The sequence below is a fragment of the Varanus komodoensis genome, unplaced genomic scaffold (genome assembly GCF_004798865.1).
Source record: "Varanus komodoensis strain SLA01 unplaced genomic scaffold, ASM479886v1 scaffold12, whole genome shotgun sequence".
Lineage (NCBI taxonomy): Eukaryota > Metazoa > Chordata > Lepidosauria > Squamata > Varanidae > Varanus > Varanus komodoensis.
In genome coordinates this window covers 31,071,527-31,093,153 of record NW_025335349.1, presented here as the reverse complement: position 1 = coordinate 31,093,153, position 21,627 = coordinate 31,071,527, and the positions used below count along the sequence as shown (strand labels likewise).

The 21,627-nt window shown below is 48.2% G+C and overlaps 1 protein-coding gene across 1 annotated transcript in view; it reads right to left on the bottom strand.

Moving 5' to 3' along the window:
* Nucleotides 1-21,254, bottom strand: part of RHBDL3 (rhomboid like 3) — a 128,072-nt gene extending 106,818 nt beyond the window's left edge. The window contains exons 1-3 of the mRNA XM_044421486.1: nt 21,129-21,254; nt 17,736-17,882; nt 12,697-12,720 (exon numbers count right to left, since the gene is read on the bottom strand). Coding sequence (XP_044277421.1) covers nt 12,697-12,720; nt 17,736-17,882; nt 21,129-21,254 — 297 coding nt within the window. The remainder of the gene's footprint in view (nt 1-12,696; nt 12,721-17,735; nt 17,883-21,128) is intronic.
* Between the last annotated feature and the right edge of the window lie 373 nt (nt 21,255-21,627).

Below are 21,627 nucleotides of genomic sequence, written 5' to 3'. Positions count from 1 at the left end.
TTTCAGTTGTTGCGGCCTGATGATGTGGACAAGGTGCTTGGACAAGTACATCCTACCACTTGCTTACTAGACCCATGCCCATCTTGGCTACTTAAGAAAGCCAAGGACGGGATTGGGACCTGGATCCTGGAGGTGGTCAACGCCTCTTTATGAGACGGCCGGGTACCTGCCCCTTTAAAGGAGGCGGTAGTCCGGCCAGTCCTAAAGAAGGCATCCCTGGATCCAGAGGTGGCCACCAATTATAGACCGGTGGCCAACATCCCGTTCCTGGGCAAGGTACTAGAGAGGGTGGTGGTGGGACAACTCCAAGCACTCTTGGATGAAACTGATTGTCTGGATCCATTTCAGTCCGGCTTCAGACCCGGGTATGGCACTGAATCTGCCTTGGTCACCCTGTACGATGACCTGTGCAGGGAGAGAGACAGGGGGAGTGCGTCCCTGTTAGTTCTCCTGGACCTCTCAGCAGCTTTCGATACCATCGACCATGGTATCCTTCTGAATAGGCTAGCAGGATTGGGAGTTGGAGGCACCCAATAGGTTCCGCTCCTATTTCAATGGCCGATTTCAGAAGGTGGTGCTGGGGGACTATGGCTCTGCGCCATGGCAGTTATGCCATGGAGTACCGCAGGGGTCCATTTTGTCCCCTTTGCTTTTTAACGTCTACATGAAACCACTGGGAGAGGTCATCAGGAGGTGTGGGCTGCGGAATCATCAGTACGCTGATGATACCCGGCTCTACCTCTACAGGTGAGGCAGTGGCTGTGCTGAACTGGTGCCTGGTCAAAGTAATGGGCTGGATGAGGGCCAATAAACTGAAGCTCAGTCCAGACAAGATGGAGGTCCTGTTGGTGGGCGGCTCGGACCTTGGGATGGGGGACTTGGGCCTTGTCCTAAATGGGGTTGCACTCCCTCTGAGGGACAGGGTTCGCAGCTTAGGAGTGCTCCTCGACCCTGAGCTGTCTCTGGAAGCCCAGGTGACGGCAGTGGCGAGGAGCGCCTTCCTTCAGCTTCGGCTGCTCCATCAGCTGCGTCCCTTCCTAGAGAATGACTGCCTGGCGACAGTGACACACGTGCTAGTAACTTCCCAATTAGATTTCTGTAACGCGCTCTACGTGGGGCTACCCTTGAAGATGGTCCGGATACTTCAATTGGTGCAGAACAGAGCTGCCAGGTTGCTGACGGGGACTGAGTGTTGTTCTCATATAACCCCAGTTCTCCGTCAGCTCCACTGGCTCCCAATTGAAGTCCGGGCCCGATTCAAGGTGTTAGTTATGACCTATAAAGCCCTAAACGGCTTGGGACCTGAATACCTAAAGGAACGCTTGCTCCCATATATGCCCTCCCGCCCCTTGAGGTCAGCAGCAGATGCCCTTCTCTGGGAACCATCTGTGAATGACATCAGGAGGGTGAGTACCCAGAGGAGGGTTTTCTCTGCGGCGGCGCCCCATTTATGGAATGCGCTCCCCAGAGAGGTCTGCCTGGCGCCGTCGTTATTTGTTTTTCAGCGCCAGGCGAAGACCTTTTTATTTAAAACTTATTTTAATTGTTAATTTATTTATTTAACTAGGGTTTTTTTTTTTTAGCTGAGAATGCACTGAGGTTTTATTGTATTGGGGTTTTATTGTATTGTTATTTATTGATATTCTGTGAGCCGCCCCGAGGCTTTATTGCGATGGGGCGGCATAGAAATGTTTTAAATAAATAATAAATAAAATTATTGACATATTCAGCTTGTGATCTACAACAGTTCCAAGATCCTTCCCACTTGACATATTGTTGAGCCAAGTATTTCCAGTCTTATGACAATACATTTGATTCCCTTTTTGTAGGTACAGAACTTGGCATTTGCCCCTATTAAATTTCATTCTGTTTTTATCAGCCAAGCACTAAAGTCTATCAAGATCACATTTAATTTTGTTTGCGTCTTCCAGAGTATTAGCTATCCAACCCAATTTGGGGTCATCTGCAAATGTGTTACCTGTTCCGTGCACTTCCTCATCCAAATGATTAACCAAAATATTGAAGAGCACTGGGCCCAGGCCTGAGCGCTGGGCACCCCACTCATTACTCCTTCCCAATTTGACAAGATACCACTGATAAGCCATCTGTTGATCCACTTGATGGTTGTTCCATCTAGCCCACTTTTAGCTAGTTCGCTAATGAGGATATCTCATGGGGCACCATGTCAAAATCTTAGCAGAAGTCAAGACATATTAGGTCCACAGCATTCCCACACTGCGGGGGGGGGGGGGCAAATCAAAACATGAGATCAAATTAGTCTCCGCCAAGCCAGGAAGTGTTTTGCAGATTTCATTATTAAGCATGGCCTCAGGAAAGCTTAAGTCTTGAATTATGTGGGCTTGCTGGAAGCTATACTCATCCTGATTCAAACTAGAAAATCTAAGTCAAACATGGGCCTTTTCATATGCAGCATTTTCCTTGCCTGATGCACTTTTGTCTGCGATGACCCACAAAGGCAACGATCACTAGGTTTCATTTTAATGACAGTAAATGCTGAGGTAGCTATGCTGGCAGAGATTATGGAAGTTGTAGTCCAACCCATCCAAAGGATCCGAGTTGGGCAAAGCAATATTTGTTATTACTTCTGTGCTGTTTTCATTCTTTGTTGTAATGTGTACATTTTATAGCTGGAGAACTTTGGTTCATGGGTGGTTTAAACAACAAACAAACAAGCAAAGTACAACAAACAAACAGGCAAACAAGCCTTTGTACCAGATGTGAGCTGGATACCATAAAGTTTCCCCCAGCACTCCCTTTCATCTAAATCATCTTTAGCCTGTGTAAACTGCCCCGGGAGCTTCAGCTATGGGGCAATATAGCAAGGAAAATAAACAAAGGAATAAATACTGGATTACCCCTCCATGGATAGGCACACTCCATCTCAGGATGTTCTGGTCAGCTTGAGCCATACCTCTTTGTGGTCTTGGAGAGAGTCTGACAGACATAAAATGTAGGTTGCAGTAGGCACACAGGTGCCGGCACTGCATTTCCTCGGCCTGCAGCTGGAATACAGAGCTTCTGGGAAACCTGCCCTACATACTACCAGAAAGCAGGAAAAGTGCATTACTAGTGGGAGACAGCAAGTTCAGTCCGGTGCTCTGAATCATTCAAGAGTGGAGTGTGTTTACACCTTCGCAGAGCATGGGGGAAATGTGCCAACAAAGCGAACACTCGCTTCCAGCTCAAGGAAATCAAGTTCCACACAGCACACTTCTTGCTTCTCCCAAGGCAGGTGGAAAAGGGGGACACGGGCTTCAGCTGAGGCCTTCCAGATGATTTGGAGTACAAGTCCCATAAACCTCAGCCAGTCAAACAGTGGTCATCCAAAGTATGTAAGGAGTACTAGTTACCTACTGTTGGCTTCAGGTGTATGAAACCAGCCTTACAATATCAATCTCCTGCTTCTGGGCATTGTTTTAAATGCCTCTACTTCTCTTCCTGGAAGCTGAGATGTTGAAGACTTTTAATTCAGAAGTACAGAAAACCTTCCAGCTTACAGGCTGAATTCAAATTTTGGAGACGCTCTCAGGAAGCCCATTCTGGGGCAGATGGGGCTGAAGGCAAAGTGGGGTGGGAATAAAGGCAAAGGGGGAAGGGCCGCGATATTGCCGCCATGTTTAATTTAGCAATCTTGCTGCCAGTAACTCAGCCTAAGAAGAGGCATGTCAGCCTTTAAGAACAAATGCAAAGGTCAGGAAACCACCAAAACTTGGCAATCAGGGGAAGGAGCTGTGGCCCCAACCTTGCCTGTGCCCAGTAACCAAAGCTCTTCTCTCTTCCACTATACCCTCCAGCCACCAGTTGCCGCCAAACTTCCAAGGCATACCTTCCTTAAGATCCACAGATACTGCAATTCATACAGAAACCCAGATTGGAGAAGCTGAAGGGTTAAAGTCATGCGGCAAACATCAGTCACCCTTTGGGCAGGAATCAGAAAGAGGTGCATTGTGGCATTAGACAGTGTATCAGTGTTGCTTCCCAGGCCCATTGGAAAAACCTAATGGGGTGCTGGCTGTGGAAAAAGAGCAGAGCGAGAGCCCTTCTCAAGCCTCAAGTCTTTGTCACTGTCAAAAGGCCTCCTTCAACTCACTAATCGCGTGTTCCATGGACAGAAAGCCTCAAACTGCAGCAGCAGCCCAGCTGTCCTCTCCACGCCTCCTAAAAGGGTTTCCAACCCCCACGCCCAGGCCCCAACACCCTCAGCATAAGGCCATTCTGTCTCCTTGGCCCCCACGCTCTCAGGCACACCAGGATGACAACCGCAAATGGGATTAAGATCTGGAAGAGCGGGAGAGCCCACTTCCCCTTCTATCCACCCTCCCAGGCCCATCCCGACTTTGATGAGCTCTCAGCTCCTCACATCCCACTACTGTGGGTTCCCCTTTCCCATTCCAGAGAAAATAAAGGTGGGGGAGTGGCTGCTTTTATAATTCATTCCATGTGCCTCATTCCACAGGGGAACAAACAGGAAGTCTTCCTGGAGTGGGAAATCCTTTGAAAGGAGTGGGAGTGGGGAAGAAGTATCCCAAGAAATAATTGCACTTTTGTGGTAGTTATGCTGTGAGCTGCCGTAAGGGCCTGGCAATAGGATATTAAGTCATGTATCATGCTGCACTGGTACCCTAAGACCACACATTAAAAAAACCAGACAAGGAAACAACTTTGCCACCACAGAGTAATGAAAACTCACCCGGCTTTGTTTAAGGCTCTCCTGGCAGGGAAATTGCACTTCAGTGTAGACAGACAGGATTAGAATTAGCTGGAGGGAGCTCCAGCACTGACGGGGAGTGGAAAACTTGAAATCGAGCCAACTCGCTTATTAAGTAAAATGCTTGTAAGCGATTTCGACTTCTCTTAGTCACCTCGGCCGTCCCCGTTCCAGTTTCACAGCCGTGGAGTTCTGCCCTTCTCATCAGCATCTTTCGTTCCACAAGGGCTGTGTGGTGGCACATGAGGCCCAAATGAAGGGACAGGGAGAGCATGACTGAAAGGGGGAAATGAGATTTCCTTTACATGAAGTATCCTCTCTTTTATATCCCTATTTTAAAAAATATAAAAGCAAATATTATCAAGGTTATTTTAAAAAGCTCCCTATGAATCCTACCAGGAGGCATGTCTGAAATCAAGTGTTTTCTACATAATAGAACAAAGTTTTAAGAATTAAAAGTGCCTCAGTGCTTACTGGAGTCACAATGCCATCCAAAACCATGAAGCTCAAACAGCGGAAATGCTTGTGATTTTTAAAGCAACTGATCTGCCAGTATAAGTCGCAAGAAAGCCTCTTAAAAACAAGTTTTAAAGTACCTATGGCTTCCCTCAGAGGTGCTAGAACTACTGTTCCCAACAGCCGCTGGTTCTCATTCTTTTGTTTACCTTAGTGTAAACATGCAGGGGCTCAATCCAGATTAGAACCATGCAGGTAGGGGGGATCAAGGCCTTTCCACCTGGCCCAGCCCCCACCCCTGGGACTAAAGGAGAGAGGAAAAATGGTTTTCTTGCTGCCGATCTGTACTACAGTTATCAGGCAGAATTTTTCCTGCTGCGGGCAGCTTCATTCTCTCTTCCAGGACCTCACTGCACTGTGGTTGCCAGGAGCGCGCTCTCTCTCTCTCTCTCTCCCCCCCCCCCACCTCACATACTCACACACTAACAAATGTGGCCCGAACAGTTGGGTTTCGGGCTGGCAGCTCTCCCTCTCCGTGTGCTCCACTGCTTTGTCTGTTCCCACCACACTCCCGGGAATGTGTGCTGGGCAGGGGTGAGGGGGCAGCCCCTTGCAGAGAGCTCCATGGCCCCCACACAACCTGTGGCAAAAATGCAGGGAGCAGGAGCGGCTGCCGATTTCTCGGTAGGCAGCCTCTGGGCTGGGGCCCGTTCTGAGCAAACAGGCTGCTGTCAGAGGCGATTTTCACAGTGTGTGGGAGAAGCTGCAGCCAACTCCGTCAACTAAGGCCTCTGACAACTAGTTTAATGAATCTGCCAAGTCTACAGCTAAAGTGGGATTTAGCCCCAGTCTATCTTTGTTCTCCAGACCTGAACAGAGACACTCCAGATAACTCAAACCCAAATCCTCAGCTTTATGAAAAGGGTAAGAAGATGGCTGGAGAGAACAATAGAAAGCCCGCTTGGTGTGGTGAGAATGTCAACCGGGGACCCGGGAGATGTGAGTTCTAGTCCCCACTTGACCATGATGCTCATTGGTTGACTGGGCTACTTGCTTATTCTCTGCCTCTCTACCTCACAGGGTTGTTGTGAGAAGAAAACAGAGGACTATGCAAATCTCCTTGGGTTCCTCACAAGAGGGAAAAAGACTGGATATAAATGCAGTGCAGCAGTGATGATGATGATAATCAATGAAGACACAAACAAATGTATCTGGGAATCAGCATGGCTCCAAATCATATGGTGCACTGCAGAACTTCATTTTGCAGAGGACAATTTAGGTAGCTTCAAGAGAAAAAACTGAAAATTACAACTTTCCTCCCCCCATACAATGAAAGGCACATATTAAATTAAAGGCTTTGGAAGGCATTTTGACATTCAGATACTTTCACTTTTAAAAGAAAAATGTCTAGCTCTTAGACGTGAAGTTAGAAAACATGTGGATATTGGGACAATTAGATTAGCTGTTCACAAATAGTTTCTGTGCTGGGGTTAAAATTGCTCTCTAAATGAAATACCATTTTATGTCATTGGTTCCTTTCCACTATCCAAATCTTAAAAGCTTTGAGGCTGTAGAGCATGCAACTTAACCGGTGACCAAACACACAAACTTGCCTCATTTATAGCAATATACTTTTGACAAGTAGGTTGCTGCTCTGTTTTGCTGTCCACAAGAGTCTCAAGGAGCAGCCAGAATGCTGTGACAGATCATACGACCAGATGCAAAGGGCTCCCATGTTGAAATTCCCTCTTTGCCACAATCATTAAGGGCGCAGGAGCTCTGTCCTCTTTTAGCAGCTGGATCCAGCTGGATCCAGCCCCAGCACTAGTTCTTAGTCCATCAGCCAGGAATCCCTTGAGCCCAAAATATCACCTCCTGAGGAACTGGCCTCTTCTGCCCCAGGGGCCGCATATCCCCCAGTTCCTCAGCACCAGAAACGTACAAGACAGAAGCCAAATGAGAGGTAACAGAGCCTTGGGCTCCCATCCAGAGACCTGCCCCTTTAAGACTCTCCACTATTCTGGAAGTGGGAGGAGCCGAGGAGGCCTGTCCCAAACAGGATAAAAGGACTCCGGTCAAGCAAAGGCCCCATCAGAGTTCTCTACCTGGAGCTATCCAAGGTGCTGCGGTCGCAGTCAGACAAAAATGTGCTGCCAACCAACAAAACTTTCTGGGCACCTGTTGCGTGGCTTAAGGGTGCAGTCAGAGAACATCAGGGCTTATGCTTTACCTATATATAATCCTAGGTTCAATTGTCAGCATTTGTCACTTGAAAAGGATCTCTGGCAGGTGCTTTCTCATGCCAATACGCAGTGAAGGAAGGTAGTCAGCAAGTCCTTTGCAGGAGTAGCTCCTACTGTATCTGGTCCACAGTCAAAACAAGTCAGGTGAGTAGGAAGCTCTTTAAAGTGTTTGGCTATAAAACACCCTTCCAGCTCCTTGCCTGAGGCAGGGTTTGAGCTAAGCTTGAGATGCATAGAGGGCTCTGCATCCGTTTCAATGGAAAGAACAGCTTGGTATGCCCATTATTTGCACGTCTCCTCCACTAAAGTGAATGGAGGAATCCACAGGCAGAGCAGCTCCATCCGTGCAATAGGTACCACTGTGCCATGGCAAGGCTGGGCAGGATCCAGCTACCACATGGTGAGCTTTTTTTGTGCATACCAGCACATGAATGATGTTCACTATTATTACTGCAAGCTGTTGCTTGTTTGTTCTAGGAAGGACCCACCAGAGCTAAAAATGGGGAACCATCAGCTCTTCGCAAGGTTGCCCTGTAAGGTGAGCCAGCAGACTGCAGTCCTGGAAGGCTGCAGAGGAAAGACCGACTAGGCCTTTTCCTAAGCAACAGCAGTTTTCCTGACAGGGAACTGCCTGAGAGTGGCTGGTTCCCGGGCATGAGTCCTGGCTCTCCTTGCTGCCCACGGGGCAGCCCTGACACAGTGTGGTGTAATGGATAAAATGATGGACTTGGATCAAGGAAACCCAGATCTAAATTGCCACTCAGCCATGAAGCTCTCTGGGTGTCCTTCAGCTGGTCAGTAGCCTAAACTGAACCAGAGGGCTGTGCAAGGAAGTAACTAGCAAAAGCCACATGTGCCATCTTCACTGGACACAGGGCTCCTGCAGTGGGTTGTGAGAAAGTAATATCCAAACCTGGATTCATAGAATCACAAAACAGAGCTGGAAGGGGCCAGAAGGCCATCAGGTCCAAGCCCCTGCTGTTGCAGGACACCGGTTTACACTATCCCACTCAGATGGCTGTCCAGTTTCTTTCTGAATGTCTCCAGCAAGGGAGAGCCTACAACTTCCCAAGCTAATTGTTATCTTATTGGTATGTTTTTATTTTATTTTGTTGTTTTACTGTTGTCATCTTGTAATCTGCCTACAGGGTCCTAGGGGACTGTTAGCATGGAATGTAAGTTTAATAAATAAATGAAAGGTTCTGTATCGTACAGCTCTGACAATGAGGAAATTCTTCCTGGTGTCTAGTCTAAATCTGATTTATTTTAACTTAAGTCCATTATTCCATGTCCTGCACTCTGGAATGAACATGAAGAGATCTTGTCCTTCCCCTTTGTGACAGCCTTTGAGGTACTTGTCAGATATTCAGATACTTAATAGTAAAAATCAGCAACATGAGAAGAGAGGTCAATATTCAAAGATAACAAGCAGTATTTCATTAGGCACACCAACTTTCTGCCTTAGTTCCTAGATTCTAGGAGCAGGACATTTGTTCTTGCCCAGGGGCAATAAAAGCTTTGTTAATTCACTGAAGATTTGGGGACCATTTTTCATAAGCTGTGCTCTCTTTGGCATTAACACCCCAGAGGCAGATTAAATTTCAGCAGCTGCCCCCATCTTTGTGGGCGTAATTACTTTGGGTCTTAAATTACCTTTCAGACCATCCCAACCATTAGTAATATAGAAGTCACTATCAGGAGAATATTTGTACCAATCCCCAAAGTCTGGTTTGACCTTCAACTATGTGGCACCACAGTCGCACTGCAAAAAAGCTGGAGACCGAACTAGGAATCGCCAGGTGCCAAGCACCGGTCTCTGTCGCAGGGACGGCATTTGCGCCCTGCAGCTTCAAATATCACTGCTCTGCATTCAGGTTTACAAGTGGGAGCCCTGAGAATTCCAGCTCCCTTCCTTTCAGGACGCTTTTGGCAGTGGCATGCCATACATGCTCGGTGCCCAGTTTCTTCCTCTTCCATGACTGCTTCCCTGCCCAGTAGGTGTGGGTTAGCACCTGGGCAGTGCCATCTGCTGCCAGTAGGATTTCTGTAATACCCCGATATCAGGAACACAAGTGCCTGGATTCTAGGCCGGCCATCTGCTTTCAGTCGTGGGCAAATCCTTGGCTTGCATTCATAATATTATCATTTTCCTAATGCCCTTCTACTTCCACAGATATTAGAGTGAACTGTGCAGGCAGTATTCTGCCCGATTCCTTGGTATGAAGCAATCCTGCTTCCACGTTTAGGCCAGTGAGCCAGAGTTATAACCAATGAAAAACAAGAAAGCAACAGCCAAAATCTGGAACAGGTTCTCATATTGAAAGATAAGCCCACAAAAACATTACATAGCAATTTCTAGAGTTGTTTGATTGCAGGAAAAGAAACCATTAGTGAAAGTGCATATTCTGGAGAGACATGGAAATGCAAATGTATCCGGGGAGGCCATGGGAGTTCAAGAAAATGTACGGGTCAAAAGCAATGGGCTGCATCCAATTGGGTTGTTCTACTTACAACAGACCTATTAGAATTAATGGGACTAACATTGGATGCAGTCATGGTTCGCTACCAGGAAATACCTGGAAGGGGGAGGCAATACAGAGGTGCCAGTCCTGAACAGAGAGAAAAGGGTCACTGAATCTCAGGATGCTGATTTTTATCAGGTCTTGTTGAGGGTGGTGTAGTGCTTAAGAGCACAGGACTGGGACTCAGGAGATCTGGGTTCTAGTCCCTGCGCAGCCATGGGGCTAACTGGGTGACTCTGGGCCAGTCACAGACTCTCAGTCTACCTTACAGGGTTGTTGTTGTGGGGATAAGACTGAAATCAAGAGGAGGAGAATGATGTAAGCAGCCCTGAGTTTTTGAAAAGAAAAAAGGTAGGATGTCAGTCTAATGAATAGGAAATGTCATTTCTCCTTGCTAGGCTGGAGTTGTCTACTCTGGCAGACAGTGGCTCTCCAGAGCCTGAGACAACGTTATCCCAGCTCTACCTGGGCTGGCATAATTGGACTAGGAGCCTTTGCATGCAGAACAGCAGCTCTGCCCCTGAGCCATGGCGCCTCCCTGAAATCAAATGGGAACCAGCAGAAGAAACTGCTAAGCCCTCAGTGGGGAGCAAAGTCCTTCTTGCTGCTCTGAAGCAGCCATGAGGATGAGCAGCGAGTCGGAGAGCCACACCTTCCCTTCCCCTCCAAAGCAAGTTTGCAAATGAAGAAGACCCCAAGCCTTTTGCTGCTGGGGACTGCTTACGGGCCATCTGTTCTTCGACTCTCCTAGGGTACTACTGAATGCTGGCCGCAAAAGCTCTCTGGCATCAGACAGCAGCACAGGAACTCTTCCCTGATGATGCAGGAGAGGCATCACAACTGGCAGGGAGGAAATGGACTCGATGGATGCGTCCCACAGACCACGGAAGTTCAATTCATGCTCCACTCATGCCTGACGGGCAACCACTGTTTGCTACTGACAGCAGGAGAGTGGGGCTGAGAGGATGCGATAATTGAATGCACCTTCCCAACATCCGGTTTTGCTCCCTGCTCCCCCATGCAAGGTCAAGCGCTGGTTTAATGTGCTTTGGGGCCAGACATACTCCCCAGCAACCTGCTGGAAGTGTTCGTGTGCAACCCTCAGCCACTGGAAGCCTCCCAGCTATATTCTGTGAATGTTCTCCACCACCACTGGAGTCTACACTCAGGCACTGGAAAGAGAGATAATGAGATCCGGTGTGGTGTCGTGCTCAGCATGTTGGCCTGGGACTTGCGAGACCATGTTCTAGTGCCCATGTGTCTGTGAAGCCCCCTGGGGAGCATTGGGTTGGTCACAGACTCCTGGCCTAGCCTTGTAGCAGCCAGGGCTAGGATAAGGAGGAGGCCTATAAAGGTTAGCTTGGGTTCTTTGTAATAGGAAAACTGGAAGGACAGAAATAAAATGAGGAGGAAGTTCTGCCAAACACAGCATTTCTACTAATCATTTGAATGAACTCAGCAAGAAAACTGACAGCTCCTTTCAGAACTGCAGAAGGTAGGAGTTCACAGCAGCCCGACTTCCCTGAGCAGGAACGAGCGGTGTTTTGCACATTCCCAACGAGGGCTGTGCTGAAGGTACCCCGAGGGTCCCAGGGCAGCTCAGCAGGTGTCTTGCCAGCAATACCAACATCTTTTTATCATGCACCGTGAGAACCACCACCATCACGCACTGACGTTATTTGAATTCCCTGTAAAAGCCTGTCTTCATCAGCAAATTAATGTTAACAACATGGAAAGCGCAGTGTGCAGATAAGGCGCAGTTCAGCGAGGCAAGGCAAACTCAGAACGATTCCTATTCCCCGCCAACGGAAGAAACCTCCGCCAACTGGTGGAAAGCACTGGGGCAGCTCACGGCGATGCATTATGGGACAGATTCTGGCTCGCTGTTATAACAACGTAGCGGCATGATTCTTCCCCACCTCAGATGCATGGTGCACACAATGAGGAACACTGCTCACCCCAGATTTATGGGCTAAATATAGAACTCAGCTTACTGGGTTATAAACAGACACTCATCACCACTGGCAGCAAGATTACTTAGGGAATGATAATGAGCCATCTCTGGCCCTAGAGAGGATCCCATGGAAAAAGCAGGCCCGCTCCAACGACAGTCTTGTGGCTCGACCACACACAGGACTTCGATTACAGTATCACCTTGTAAGGCTGCCGATGGTGCCTTCCACCAAAGGCAGGCCAAGCAGCAAAACTTTCATCTGCAGAAAGAAGCATTGACACTCGCACAGAAATGGATGCAACACATTTAAGAGCCACTGTGTGCCAAAAGTGAGGTGGATCGGCTCTGTTTAAATACTACCGCTTAACTCTGCTTCTACATATATTTTGATGTGCTACAAAAATGGAAATGGAAAGAAAAAGGAAACTTGGAAGAAACTGCCTTGAAATATTGCTTTTCTTCACGTGTTTTGTTTTATTAATCCATGTCTAGAAATACCTTATTTGAACGTTCACAAGTTGGAACGGATCTTCAGATGCACACGTTAAACACATTATCCTGTAAGTGCCATTAAGTCTATAAATGCAAACAAGTAAAATGCAAAGGGCAAAATAAACCAGAGCCTGGAAGCAGAGCTTGGAACAGACTTCAGTAGATCTGGAATACCTGCTGGCTCAGCTGCCTTGGTTTAAAAAATATATATTCTTGCTATTACATCCCCCTTGGGAAAGAACCCATTGGATCTCCATTGTTAACAGGCGTTAAAGTAAAATATCTGAATTGTTCACATACCTGATCAAACAGAGCTTTCCAGTGCTGAGAGGTAAGAGGCAATGCATAGAGGAAAGAAGAGGAAAAAGGGGGAAAAGTGTAAGAGCACAGAAATGCAATTCATTTCAGAAATGTTTTAAAGAGACAATTAACCAATGGGGAATATAGGAATGGGAAGGCCTACGGTCTTGCCTCTGAGAATTGGTTCTGCTTAGCCTTTCTTCTGCCAGAGCTACAAACCCTCTTGCATTTATAGCTCTCAGAGGCAGTCATTTTCCTCACCCTACCCAAATGCCTTCATACTTATATTCAGGAGCTGCTCTGGGGATTCCCTCTCCTGATGCTGTTCCCTTCCCAGGCAACTAATAATTGAGTGGCTTCCTGGTTCCCCCCTTTTCTCATTCTTATAGGTTGACATTCCTCTTCTAAAGCTTACACGGGGTTCAGACAATATGATAATCCACTCAAGGGTTGACTGTGGGCTGCTGTTGAACTATGAATTGTTGTTGAAATGTGGGCTATGGCATTGTCTGACCCCAGCTGCCCTAAAAAACCATCTCTTCTTGACCATAAATAGTGAAGCCAAAAGGAGTACAGCCCTAATTCTATACTAGCAGCTTCCCCATTTTTTCCTGCAGACCATTTGAATGCTGTTAATGGGGTGGGGGCATCTTGGTGAACCACTTATTGAACTATTTTTATTTTTATTTTTTGTTCTGTAAGTCACAGGCACCCAAGCAAAGCCTCCCTGGCCATTCTGAAATGTCAGACTGATTGACCTCACAGGACTGATGTCATAAACATGGGAGACAAGATGGAACCTTGTGGAACCCCACACTTCAGCTGCCATGGAGCTGAGCAGAGGACTCTCCATCCTGCATTCTGGTAGTGACTCCAGAGGTAAGAAGAGACCCGTGGTAATGCAGGTGCCTCTTTCTCCTAACCAACTGAGCCATCGCTCAGCTGCAAGGAGAACAGAAGCAAGAATTAGGTGTCCAGCAGAGAGCAGCAGGACCAGCATGCTGGTTGCCCTAGATAACATAAGGTTATGAATCACACTGCAACCGGTGGATCCAACTCAGCAAACTGTTTGACAAGTCCAGAGCTGCTAACTCCCCAGAATCCCACAGAAGCAATCAAGCTGTTGCCTCAGTGAATATTCATGTAAAACCCCCACCCCACTTGTCACTATAAATACTATAAATCCATCCAGTGGTTTAGAGCTAATGTTCAATCCCAGCTTTGTTTAATGTAATTTCAGATCTTGCCAGACAGGACAGCCAGGCCATAACCTGGGCAGCTCAGCTTCTGTCTTCCTCAGAGTCTCAGTTTTATTTCCTTATTATTCCTATTATTTATTTAGGGGACTTCTATGCCGCCCCATTCGCTGAAGCCTCGGGGCAGCTCACAAACCATAAATAAATACAATTCAATAAGACAATATAAATTAAGTCGCCCTGGCCAAAGAATTATGTGTTGTTCTAAATTTCAATGAAACAAGTTTTATTTCTTATTCTAAATGTGCTGCTGCTCTTCCTACCACCAGCTAATCATCAATTGAAGTTTGTTTCTTTACAAGCAAAACATACCGCATTTCCACTTTAAAACCCAGGAAAAAAAGGAAAAGAACTAACTACAAAATCCTCCAGCTGTACTGCATAAGCATGAACTTGGCTGAGCCATGTGGGTGCTTCTGGATTCCCTCCCTTTACATCTCCTGTGTGCCGCAGTCAGCGGCAGCCTGAGCTGATCCCGGGCCACCACCACCACCCACCCCCTCCGTCAGTCCCAGTCTGCATCCAGGGGCCCAATTTAAATTAACTTCTGCAAGTGCTCCTCTTTCTCCGTTTTTTTCCTAGAATGACCCAATGGTGATCAGAAGGGCAGGGTTCCTGTGCCACACACAGCTGTGCACAAAGAGGGATTTTGACAGGCATCACTCACAAGGACAGTGGCAAGAAAAGTCGAATCTCCCACAAAGATCTCTGCTTCACAACAGAGTCCTCGCCTCCCTTTCCATCTAATAATTCTGTCTCCTTTTGCTTTCTTAAGGCTAAATAATCCCTGCCTGCTGAAGACCCAGCCGTATACATCAACTTGAGTACTTACAAGGCAGGCGGTTAAGAATATTTTAAATAATAATCTCTCCCTGGGGCTATGGAAATGCCATGATTGCTCATATGGAGGCAGGTGAGTACCAACCGGGCATGTAGGTGGGCTGGAAAACAGGCAGGCAGTCCACCTAGCAAGCCAACCAGCTGGCCAGCAGAAAGAAGGATTTCGGAGCTAATCACATGGAGGAGCTGAGTCAAGAGCTTTGCAAGACTGGGTGGGACCTTATGGATGCCAGGTGTCACCTGGCTTGCTCCTGCTGAGCTGCACACTGCAACAACACCTCTGGCCACCCACAGTGGAGGCGCTGAAGAGCAGCAGGAAGTCAGGGACCATCCCAAGTCAACAGCGAAAAAAATGCTTAGCTCTTGGGAATGCAAAATCCGTACTGACGCATGTGGTTGATGAAAGCCTGGCTGGGGCAAGTGTGAAAGCATCCATGGTTCAGTGGCCCGGCACGTGCTCTGCACACAGAAGGCGTCGGGTTCATGCCCTGACAACACTGGTGGAAGCGCTCGGGATGTGCTCAGGTCCACCCTTCTCATGACTACTGCACAAGTTCCAGGACTGATCGATTGCAACTTTCTGGTTGTACCTCTTGGATGTTTGTGGACAAGAGAAACGGAGGAAGGAGGGACTAAGTTGGGTCCAGACTATACCTTCCTTTTGACTGTTATTGTTATTACATTACATGTGGGCACTGGAGGCTGCAGGGCGAGTGGGAAAACTCCCTTTCTCCATCTCCATTTCTGCCAGAAGGAGGCCTCCAAATGAAACTCTGCTCAGAAGGTGCCATAATGTATGGAACACCACTCTGGATCAGTCCAGTGGATCAATCCACTGTGCATGGTTGCCATCTGGCCAGCCAGCCTCTGCAGCTGTACCTTTACCAGTGCTTGATCTGCAGAGATTAGCGCAATATAATGCATACCTCCGTGCCATCAAGCTTTGCCAGCAGATCTCAGCACATCCAGGTGGTGTTAAAGACACAGCAGCAGACTTGGCCAGACTTTTTCCAGTTATCTGGCAACCGTAATGATGGGTGCTTTGCAGAACTAGTTCAATGCATCAGTCTACAAGCACCTGTATCAGCTCGGAAGGAACCACTTGCTTTCAATTGCTTCAGGGCAGCAGAAGCGAGACATACCCACCTGTGCCAGCCAAACAAGTATAGGGAGGAGTTAAAAGCAAGATCTGAAATATTCTGAGTGCCAGACATTTGGGGGGCTATAATTATGGAGGGTTAAAAGCCTGTTGGCTTCTGAAAGAGTGTTCCGGTCTCTTGTGTAATATTAAATGCAGCTTCTCTTCTCTAATTACATGTATTGTTAAACATAGCTTTCCCAGGTAGTAATACCAGGTTTATTATTACTCTCCGGGGGGAAACCCCCCGGCAAGACAATTGTATTTATATATGAGAGATGGGCATAAGCTTTAAGGAATCGGATACTTCCCCCTGTGGTCTTACACAAAATCTCCTTCCCCTACTCGCCTTCCTGGTAAGCGTGAGACCCTGGACTCTGCATGGATCTTGCCTTCCTGGACACAGAACAAGGCGACAGGAAAAGCTTACCGTCAGAGCCCAGCTATAAGTTCTCTTGGCCCAGAACAAACCTGTAACATCAACGCCTCCCAAAAGGCCTTGAGTGTGTTTGTTTTTTAACTAGAGGGTTGATTATGCTCCTTCAGCTTGCCCAGCTCCATCCATTGAAGCAATCTGTGCTTCTGCAGCCTGATTTGTAGTTACAGCCAGACATGGAGTGCATGAATGCTAGTGCTACACAAGGGCCTTTCAGACACTGTTCCCTATGCCTGGAATGTATGGCCAATTATTTTATGCACTCTTAAGATATAGGCAGGCCACGGGAAGCAAGAGGAGAGAAAACCTCCATCTTAGACCCTGAGAGCCTCTCCTGGAGGTCTTGCATCTGCCACAGACGGTGCAGCTGCGGGAGAGGGGTCACATGGGTCTCCTCAAAAGGAAGGAGGGCTTGCTGGGGGGAAAGCCTCTTTTGCTCAGTCGCTGCCCCTGGCCTGGTGAAGAGAAGCCAAAGTCACTGACTCTCCGTGTTGTGGGGCCTCAGCAGCAGCAGCAGCTCCCACTGCCCGTGTGTTCTCAGTGTCCCTGGGAATTATGGCGATGATCCAGAGCCATTCAGCTGCTGAGCTGAAGGACAAGATGGTGCCCCTCCCCTTCCACTGGCTGGCTCTTTCTCCAGCACCACCGTCCACACCCAAAGGCGGCAGGCTAGCCTAGAAGGTGCCAGCCAGGCCACACTTGCTCGCTTCCTCCAGCGCCGTGCTGCCACCTCCCAGCATGCCACTGGGGGCCAGCGCTCTCTTGAACTCAATGGAAGGGCCAGCCTTGAGCCTGTCTGTACCCCCTGCTGGCGCGACCTGATGGCTCCTTGTCTGTGTGTCGGAAATGCCACAAGGAGCAAAACAACTCCAAGAGGCTGCAATTGTATGCACCTTTTCCTGCAGGTGGGTCCTGAAGGCCCCTCTGACAGATCTTCTCTTGCACTTTCCACCCAGCTTTGGTCCTAAGCCCTGCTAGTAAGCGCACTTCAGCTCTCTGCCTGGGGGATGCCGACAGCCCCATGCTGAGTTCCAGCCCCAAGAGCCAGCAAAGCAACCTCACTGCATTGGGTGCATGGGGCCCCGCACAGAAGACAAGCGGGAAAGCCTCTTCCCTTCAGGTAGAGCGATGCCTCCCGACGCACCTCGTGATGGAACTGCCTTACCCCCCTGTGTAAGTGCAGGCACAGCCAAGGGCGCCATGGTGCAGCCCAGCTGGGCAGCTTGCCGCAGCCTCTCTCCACGGCTGCCCAACAAGTCCCTGCCACCCAGGAAGTGAATGAGGAAGCGCGCTCAGCAGCCATGCCTGCCAACGTGTTTGGAAGCAGCACTACTTAACCCAGAACTGCATGTACCCAGTCCGCACGTACCTTTCTGGCAGGCTTCTGCCCTCTGCTTGGGTCACACAGTGCTCTGGACAGCAATGGCTGATCTGTGGGGGGTTGGTGGCTTGGCAGCTGTGCCTTTGGGCAGCAGGCTGGAGTAGATGAAGTTTGGTTCCTTCCAACTCTATGGTTCTATAAAGCAGGAAGTAATGGGATGCATGGATACGAAGCAGGCAAGAAACAGCAAGCGGATTTTCTATCCACTGTCTGGCCCTGGCTAACTTAGCTACTACTCAGATGCAACAGCACAGATCGAGCACTCGCTGGACACACGTTCACCGCAATACGCACAGCCATGGGCTGTGCTACATGGAAGCAGGTTTAGCTCCCACAAGATATTGGAGAACCCCTAGCCAGAGGAGAGGCAACAGAATTTTGAACTAAAAGTAGCAGTGTCATTGCAGAGAAGCCACAGCCAGCATGGTGAGGTGCTGCATGATATGTGATGCACCCCTCCCCAACATGGCGCCCCCCAGTTACCTGCTCATTGGTCAGGCTGACTTGAGCAGAATGGAGTTGTGGTCCATAACATCTGGAGGGCACCACAGCTGGGCAAGACTTGTGGAATGACAGACCTCAGCTCCATTCCACACTGAATAGATCAGGAACTGTGTCTTAAATTGGGACTGCAGCGTGCCCTCAGCAATTGAACAAAAGACGAGATTGATAGATTTGCAGATGTATGTCGCTATTCAAAATTCATGAAGAACCCCAGTAAATGATGTCTGATATCAAGAGCGAATCCCTGGTTGCGTGTTATTTCTCTACCTGCCATCAAAACTTTTGCATTTGGCATCCAAGAGAATTCTTTACATTTACAGTGCAAATCTAAGCCAGTTCCTAACCTGTGTAACTGACAAGGCTCCCAACCAAGGACACTTTGGAACAGCTGCTCCGTGAAGCAGCCGGGGCTCTTTCAGAACAAGTGTCCAGCTACATTATGCAACTACAAGCTGCAGCTTTATTCGTGAGAATCTGTAAATCAGCCCACTTATACGAAAGTGTTAAACCAGTTATGCAAGTAACTAAATCACGTGGGTCACATTATAGATCATATTTATATTACAGCTATTCCCCTAAATTGTAGTGGATGTTTTAGATTTCTTGAATGGTACCAGCACCTCTTCAATAGGACACCTTGTCTTCTTCTCTTTCTCTAGTATTCTGTATGCTTTGGATTAGCATAAAGGTAGACAAGTTGATGCCTTCCACATGTTTGTGCACTACAGTTCCCATAAATCACAACCAGCACAGCCAATAGTCAAGGACTATGTGAGCTGTATCCAAAACATATGGAGGACACCAAGCAACCAACCCCTAGACTAGACTTTCTTCAGGGGCATTCTAGTCCCTCTAATTCTGGCAGGAATGTTAAGAACTAGAGATTTTTATAGCAGTACTGCATGACGCATTGCCCATTATAATAGTACAGGTCCTCCTAAAGAGAAGTACAATGAGAATTATTCAAGCATCAGGAGCTTGAGTACTTAGGTTGTGCTTATATCCATCAGTCTTAGAAACTAAGAAATACAGCCAAGAATAGCCTAAATTAGAAAACTGGCAGGAATAACACCCAGGAAACCCCTCATTGTCACAAGGATATTTGCTATGCAAGTGTTTAAGGTGGTAATCCCATATCCGCTTACCTCAAAGTAGGCCCCACTGAACTCAGTGAGGCTTACTTCTGAGTAAACCTGTACAGGAGTGTGTGCTATCCACCAAGACCCAGGCACTCTCACTCCTATTTAGTGATTAATCTTGTAGCAGCTACAAGTGAAGAGCAATCTTCAGCATCCTTAAATCTTCCACCAAACAGTCAGATGGAGATGAAGTGGGCTGAATTCCCAGAGAAAGATGCTGTGCTTGGTAACTAACAAGGTTCACTGTTTAAGAATCTTTAGAGATTAAGGCTTACAACTAAGTTAGGCTGCTTAGCAAGCAGGCTGGAGGTTCACATTTAAAGGACTGTGTACACACTTAATGAAAATGAAAGTACATGTGTTCACATTCCGAACGGCTATGGGATTCAGACCAAATGTGCTTGATTTCAAAACCATCTGAAATAACGAGAAAGAGCAGCAATCTCTTTGGAGTCTCTTTGCATTCATTTCCTTATTCTTAAGTTCATATGAGTGCAGATACTAATTTACAAATTGCTGCATGAGAAGCACAGGATCATATTAATGCCAGTAATCATTATTAAAATTTCTGAGAATGTAACACGTGGGGAGGAATGAACATTTTTTTAAACTTTCCAGCCAGAGTGTCTGAACATGAACCACCGTTTAGGAGGTACTTGGGCACAGAACAAGCAACACTTGTTCAAACACAAGGGAAGCCACTGCCAATTACATTGTGCCTTGTCACCAATTAGCACCCACCATGTGGGTGGTGGGCTAAGAATACTTATGCTCCACTGCAGCTCATCGGAAGAAACGGTTATTCAGCAGCAGGAGGCACAATGGTCAGGTGCTGGTAAATGAGGAGTAATTATCCAGCACCTGAAGTAAGCAGTAACGGTAGCTTGCTACAAGGTGCTGCTGGTTACTTAATATCTGTATCACACCTGTCCTCCATGGAAGTGCCTCATTTTATCTGCACAAGCAGCCCTGCAAGCTTGGGTATAATTGGCCTGAGGTTACCCACTGTGTATTTTGTGACGGAGTCAGAATTATACATGAGGCTGGAATGACCCGATATTAGTTTCACTACTATTTCCCTTCGTTGCTTACACCCATACCATTTCTATCAACCTTCCTTTCAGGGCAATGGCAGCTCTTGTTTGTATGAATGCAGCTGCTCAGGCACTGACACCTCCAGTGTGTTACCACCATCTGGTTTCCACTTTTATGCAGGGCCGAGCTAGTGAAAGACTGCTGGCAATAAATGGGGTCTAAGAACAACTAACTGTGCTGCCTTATTTGGGGACAGGGAATGAAAGTGGCCTATATTCCATGATGGAAAGGAAAGCACATGGTCTCGGACCACATTTAGTTCAGCAGGGTTTCCAGCGGGTGAGGAAGGAGGAATGCTCCCCAGGCTCCATCCTTCGCACGCTTTCCTCATGTGCTCAGTGAACTCAGTGGGTCTAAACACGCACAGGATCCAGGTGCGGGAAGCCTCTTAGAGAATCCATGGGTGCAAGCCAGCGTTGGAGCTACTTGAAGCAGAACCATTGAAGTGAGCAGGAATCACCTTCCTCGCTGGATACAACCCCCTGTGGGGAAAATTCTCTTCTTCGGACTTTCTCTTCCTAGAAGGAATCTAACCCTCTCTGCCACCACCCCTTTAATACCGAAGTTTATTTTTAAATAGCTTGATCCGATTAAAGCCTGCAGGGGAGGGGGGGCGGGCGCCGCGGCATCGAACTAAACTTACGTCCTCCGTGGCCATGGGCAGGACATCTTCTGTTTCCAGCACTTCGATCGCTTCTGCTTCGGAGCAGGCGGCCACGGCGGGAGAAGGGTTTGCAACACGGCTGGGCTCCGGCAACCCGTCGCCCATGCTTGGAAGGAGCCAACTACTTCTCGCCCCCGGTCCCTCCTCCTCCTCCTCCTCCTCCTCCTCCTCGTTCAGTCACGCCTCCTCCTCCGGCCAGAAAATGCGAGCTAGAAGGTGCCTGGCAAACTTTCCAAGCCACCAACAGGCACCCTGCTGCCGCCGGACTGCTTCATGAGCCATGCAGCCGGAGCGCGTGTGGGCGGCGGCGGCGCCTTAAGGGGCATCTCCGCCGAGAGCGGGGCGCAGGAGACTCCCAGCGGGCATGCGGCGGCGGGGATCTCCGGGCAGGCCTGCAGGTGATCAGACTCGCTCCCCCCACAGAAGCAACGCGAGGCTCGGCAAAACTTTCGTCGCGCTCAGGCCCGGCCTCGGCCCC